Here is a 6,070-nt window from a genome sequence, read left to right as displayed (position 1 = left end):
CGAGTCGTGAGCTTCATGTAATATCAACTTCCTGATCTCTGCATTATAAGGCACAAATATACGGTCCTCAAACCACAGGGTGTCGTGCTCATCCTCATGAAAACCTTTGGCTTTGCCTTCAGCCATCTTCTCCTTTATCTCGGCAATTTCTTTGTCATCCTTCTGAGCTTCTCGAATCTTTCCCAACAATGTCGACTGAACTTCCATGGTTGTAACAAAACCTCTAGGAAAAATCTCTAAAGGAAGCTCCCTGAGATATTCTGCTAACTCCCTTAACAAACCTCCTGTTACCAAGGTATTGGCATAACTTTTCCGGGTTTCTCGCACTACAGGGTGTTTGAGAAACGGATGACCGAGACACAATATACGAGCATAGCATAGCAATATAAGGGTTAGGGTTAGGGCAGGGGCGGTGATAGGAGGGTGACGTGGCGATGCGGCGGCGGCGGCTTAGGGTTAGGGCAGGGGCGTAGCGCGGCTGGGCCTCAGGGCTACGCGGGGGCGCGGCTTATAAGACCGGTCGGGTCAAGTGTCCAGGTCGAACACGGCCTGGTAGGTCGGTTACCCTTTTTTTAAAAAATAAATCCTGCCGCAGAAAAACAAAATAAAAGAAATACTAAACGGACTCCAAAATTCTGAAATAAATTTTCACGGTCCTCTAATAATATTACGGACAAAGTGAACATTTATTTAGACCTCTAATGCAATTTTGAAAAACGCATTTTTTCCTAATTCAAATAAAATTACAACAAAATCCAAATAAAATAACTTATTTGATTTTAATATTTTTCCTGTAATATTTCATTTATTTTGGATCATATTATCTCTTCTCATATATTTTAATATGAAATATTTTCGGAGGGGAAAATAATTAAAACCAAATGATCCATTTTTTCAAAATTTGAGAAAACTCAAATATGAAAATAACGAAATCCCTAACTCTCTCCGTGGGTCCTTGAGTTGCTTAGAATTTCAAGGACCGCAAAGCAAAAATGCAATAAAATATGATATGCATGAATGACCTATGTATAATTTCCAAATTGAAAATTTGGGATGTTACAGGTTTTGACCAGATTTTCTTTTATTTTCTTTTTCTTTGTTTCTTCTTCGGTTTTCTATGTTGTTTTTTATTTCTTCAATGGTTTTATTTGGTTCTCTATTTTTCTTAGTTTCTTCACCTGCTTTTCTTAGTTTTTTGTTTTTTTGGCTTTTTCATGGCTTTCCTTCGATTTTCTATGGTTTATTCATTTATTTATTTTTTGTTTTTCATAACAGTATTTTTTGAGTGGTGTTTTTAACACAGTATTTCTTTTAGAAACACCTGCAATTTTATTCATACTCACAACAATTACAGATACATTGATTCGGATCTAAAATCCAAAAAAAATATAAAATAACTCCTATGACTAAGAATTGCAATGAAATCTCTTGGAAACATCTTCTTCAATGTATTAATCTCTGTTAGAAAAATACTCCAGAGACTTTGGTAAAAAGGCTACAAGGAGCAACGATGTTGTCACTCTTTCACCCGCATAAATATTATCAATAATGGTTTTTGAAAGCACCTTGAGTCGCCCATCCAAAAAGATGGGAAGCCTTGATTGCTGAACATACTTGGGCCGGGGATGATCCCCTAGAAGTGCAGAACATCGGATCACAAAATCTTCACCATGATGTCGATGAAACACTTCAACTTTACAAAGAATCAAACCAACAGAAAAAAATTGACACCAACCTAAACTCTTCAGATCCGAATAATCAGATCTGCGAAGATATAAAACTCTCTAATCTCATGGCATCGTCAGAAGAATGAGAGTAAATTTATTCTTACAAAATACGATAATCACTAAACGTTGACGAAGACCGTAATACTCTAAAGATGCGAGGCCCCCCACCTCTAGGCGCCAAGATGGCAGCCGGAGGCGAGGGGACCAAAAAAGTTTTGGCGGTGTTGGGGGCGCAAACCCTCGCTCGTTCGTTCCTTTTTGGGTGCAACTCGGCGGCGTAACCTTGTGTGCATGTTTTTAACACAATAAAGACATCTTTTTTGTGGAATTGAAAAAGGTATAGCCGATTCGACATTCCTTGGCACAGAACGGCGAATAGGATTTCCGCACAGGGCAGCACTACGCACACACGTCAATGTCTAGCCCAGGACCCAAACCAAATAGGCCCAGAACTGTTGACACGTCACCAGCCTCCCTCCACCCCCACCACGCCCTCTCTCGTCTCGCTCACTGTCTCGCAATCGTTCCTCTCCACCCACTGTCATCAAGAAAAAAAGAATCGTTCCTCTCCACCTCCCTGACGCGAGCGCGGCACCGGCGGCCGACGCAGCACCGGCGGCGGGGGTATGCTCCCCTCCCACCCGAAACTTTCCCCTATCCCACCTATTATCTTCCGTTTCTATAAGTTGAGCCCTCTAAGACCTAGTTCCGTGAGATGGAATTTGGCAATCCCTTTCGGCACCAATGACAGCCCTACTTCAGAGGCACCTCAAACAGATGTCCATGAACTTGGTTGGGCATTTCACCGGCAGCCACTCGATCCAGTACGATTGTAGCACGATTCTTGTTCCTAGTACTAAGTGGGTAACTTACTTTGGTGATAGTTATAGTCCCATTCAAATTTCATTAAAAATGAATTTGCGTGCAATGGGTTAGCGCTAGTTACTAGTGCAAGTAATTTCAGATGAGATGCGACTCTATTTTTTTCCGCCTATCAGATGCCACTCTATTTAAATGTAATTAATTTGATTTTGCCAACTGAAAGTGGATCTGCTCATATGTAAATACAGGGCCTCCCGAGCCTTCTAGGCAGTCATCTCTTAGATGCCTTTTTGTATCCTGCGTCTCTGATAGCCATGTTTTTCATCAGGAATCATCATCCACACTGAAATATTCTTTTGTACAGAAGGTGCCTGTTAGATCGACTGTCTACATTGCCTTTTGAGAAAACATAGAGGGATCTTTCTGGCATCTGCTCTTACGTGAAGCTAGAATCGCGGAGGGGGTGCTCTGATAGGTCTATGCACCCTGTGTCGATCTCCTTTCAACCCTTCACTGCAACTCCCGCGGGCGATTTTCCCTCGAGGTAAGTTTTTGCCTGCTGGACCTGTATTCAGTTTCTTGGCCATCTCTTGTGTTTCCTTTAATGTTAACCCTGTTTCTTGTTTTTCGGCATTAGGACCACTAATGTGAGGTCTCGCGGTGATTTTGTCAAGTTGCCAACAGTTGGAAGAAGTAGTGGATACCGTGCCATGAATTCCGGACCAAATTCTGCTTCCAGGTCTGCAACGACTGGGGAGCAGGATTTTGCTGTGGGAGAGAATGATGGTGTGATCATAGTCGACCATGGGTCACGGCGACAGGAATCTAATCTCATGCTAAGTAATGGACCGATTATTTTCCTTGAATTTCTGGTGTTTCCCATGGTGCTTATCTTGAGTAATTTCTTGAAAATTGCAGACGATTTTGTTACTATGTTCAGGGCAAGGACTGGATACAGGATTGTTGAGCCTGCTCACATGGTATGCTTATTGTTCTTGCAATTTTGTGGAATGGCTTTTATGATTAGGGAGGGAGGTGCAGATTCTAAATTTATTAAACTCTGCTTGAAGCCTGCAGCCCTTTACCAATTTTATGACAGTAAACTGGCAATCAGTAAATCAACTTGTAATTTCGATTTCAGGTTACATAAAGCATTTCTGGATTTAATTTTCCCTTGCTTGCCACTGAACATGGCTACAGATTTCTAATGGAGTGCAGACTATTCTTTGAAACTACCTTGTACTGGCCAACTCACAAGACCGCTCTCCTGCGGAAAAATAAAAAATAACTTACATGGTCACTCACTTAGATTTCTCTATCTGACATGATTTTATTCAGTAGCTTCTTTCTATTTACGAATGAGAATCCGTAGATATACCGCTGTACTTTCTTATTTTCTTCTGTTAGTGACGGGAGAATTTCCAGGATCACTCATTTGGATTCTCTGACATTCCTCTCATTTGAGCCCATGCATATTTTGTTGGCAACATACACAAAGGAACACTTAGGTTAACATCCCATGGTATTCTGGTTGAGGATACTAAATATATTTAATGGTCACTGTTAATGTTCCTCATGTTGCAGTTTCTGATGCTTTGTAGTAACAATGTGACATAAGTAATATAAATTCGTTTCCAAAGTAGTGATTTAGAAATATTTCTGAAGACATTGTTTTCACAAGTAGTGTTTCAAAATTATTCCTAAAAGATATTTGTGGCATAATTGGGAGTTTACTTGTTGATTGAAACCATTGCTCGGAGCTATTTTAACAAATATGGTATGATAATACTATTCTAGCAACACATTGGCTTTTTATGTTGGCATCTATTTGTCCATTCTTTGCTATTTGGTTGTACTGCTAAATTATATATGGGCTGGAGACTCTGGGGCAAATAAATCATATTTATCTAGTTCTTCTTTCTATGCATTTGGCAAAATGAAGGAGCTCGCTGAGCCTACCATTAAAGAAGCATTTGGAAAATGTGTCCAGCAAGGCGCATCCCGCATTATTGTCAGCCCATATTTCCTTTCACCTGGACGGCACTGGAAACAAGTAAGATTTTCAGTCATTTAACATCGGTATTCAGTTTATTAAAATGTTCAACGCAGAAGTAGGTAGCGGTTTCTGTGTAATATCTTAATGCTTACATAGCTATAGTAAGACAATATTTCTCATTCAATTCTGCATTTTTTTTCTCAGGATATACCTTCTTTAGCAGCAGAAGCCTCTAAAGAGCACTCTAACGTGGCCTACATTGTCACTGCTCCTCTTGGATTGCATGAGCTTATGGTGGTATGTGCTCATTAATTCCCCCATAGTCTATCACACAATGCATTGTGCAGTCTCTCTTATGAGAACTACTCCCTCTGTTCCAAAATAGATGACTCAACTTTGTACTAACTTAGTACAAAGTTGAGTCATCTATTTTGGAACGGAGGGAGTAGTTGTTAATCAAAAGTAAACTTGGTGCTCGCTGAAAGTTGGGAACTGCATCTTTTAGACAACTTATTCTTCCAGCCCTCCAGAAAAATCATGAAAAGGAATGTGGATTTTCCTTGATAAGTAGATCTACTAAAACTTCCACCCTTTTGAATTTCCTACTTTTTTGTTGAAGGGAATGTTGAACTTCTCTACTAGAAAGGCATACTAGTTTTTTTTCCTGAACAATGAATCCAAGAGTTATTGAACACGACGGATTAATCTTTCATTACCTTAGCATCCCATCATGTTACTGTGTTACATTCTTGTAAATTTTACTTGTAGATCACTGTGGTATGTGATTCTATACTGTATCAGTATGTCACTTTGTTGCTATATTAGTAAGCGGTATGCCACTAATCTGAAATTATCGTGATAACCTGCTTTAATTTGGCAAAATGGTATTTATAGATAGCAAACCAAATCGAATATACCACCTACTCCACTGTTCATATTATCCAAGGCAATCTCCTCTCTTTTTTTTGACAATCAACAAGAGCAATCTCCTCTTAATACAAGGGGCGACGCCAGCAATGGTTGGTGAGTTGCTCCAATCATTCAGTATCATCTCATAGTAGATTGGTTACAAATTGCACGGCAAAAATGTTTCTGCAGGATGTTATGAATGATCGCATCAAGTACTGCCTGAGGCATGTTGCAGGCGATGCCGGTGAGTGTGCAGTATGTGCTGGGACTGGAAAGTGCCACCTCTACTCCTGATCGTGATGACATGAGAGTTGCTCGAAAGTCTAATCAGGACGCCTTGTTTTTGGCTCATTGGCAGCGCAGATTGATGGCTGAGGCCAATAATTCCATCTTGTTAACCCATGCTCCTTGTTATCTGCCATGCGATTAGAAAACATTGTACCAACAATGATCTTGGCGGTTTCGTTCAGCTTGTAGATCTAGAGTGTTTTCAGCAGTCTGAACAAGAAACCATGACGAGTGTAAATTTGTCATGTAAATCAAAGCCTGGTATGCACCACCAACAAATTTGTTATGGCAATGTCTGGAATGACGCTGCATCGCCATCCTCCGCCAA

The 6,070-nt window shown here is 40.3% G+C and overlaps 1 protein-coding gene across 3 annotated transcripts; it reads left to right on the top strand.

Annotated features, from left to right (window-relative positions):
* Nucleotides 1-2,197: 2,197 nt before the first annotated feature.
* Nucleotides 2,198-6,070, top strand: LOC119299390 (sirohydrochlorin ferrochelatase, chloroplastic-like). 3 transcript variants are annotated; one of them, XM_037576620.1, is made up of 7 exons: nt 2,198-2,351; nt 2,914-3,093; nt 3,187-3,389; nt 3,468-3,529; nt 4,492-4,602; nt 4,750-4,842; nt 5,644-6,070. In XM_037576620.1, exons 2-7 carry the CDS (start codon nt 3,029-3,031, stop codon nt 5,746-5,748), a joined length of 639 nt encoding a protein of 212 aa, XP_037432517.1. In that variant the 5' UTR covers nt 2,198-2,351; nt 2,914-3,028; the 3' UTR covers nt 5,749-6,070. The 3 variants fall into 3 exon arrangements, with proteins under 3 accessions (XP_037432517.1, XP_037432518.1, XP_037432519.1); XM_037576621.1 differs by having other exon boundaries at nt 2,216-2,351; nt 2,878-3,093; XM_037576622.1 differs by having other exon boundaries at nt 2,224-2,351; nt 2,917-3,093.

The sequence above is a fragment of the Triticum dicoccoides genome, chromosome 5A (genome assembly GCF_002162155.2).
Source record: "Triticum dicoccoides isolate Atlit2015 ecotype Zavitan chromosome 5A, WEW_v2.0, whole genome shotgun sequence".
Lineage (NCBI taxonomy): Eukaryota > Viridiplantae > Streptophyta > Magnoliopsida > Poales > Poaceae > Triticum > Triticum dicoccoides.
The sequence above is the reverse complement of the archived record's forward strand: the minus strand, read 5'-3'. Positions and strand labels throughout refer to the sequence as shown.

What these genes read in the sequence shown, in the direction of transcription:
- LOC119299390 (XM_037576620.1), top strand. Translation starts at nt 3,029, where the DNA reads ATGCACCCTGTGTCGATCTCCTTTCAACCCTTCACTGCAACTCCCGCG. An exon ending in TTGTTGAGCCTGCTCACATG is followed by an intron (nt 3,530 to 4,491) that starts GTATGCTTATTG and finishes GGCAAAATGAAG; the next exon opens with GAGCTCGCTGAGCCTACCAT. An exon ending in CTGGACGGCACTGGAAACAA is followed by an intron (nt 4,603 to 4,749) that starts GTAAGATTTTCA and finishes TTTTTTTCTCAG; the next exon opens with GATATACCTTCTTTAGCAGC.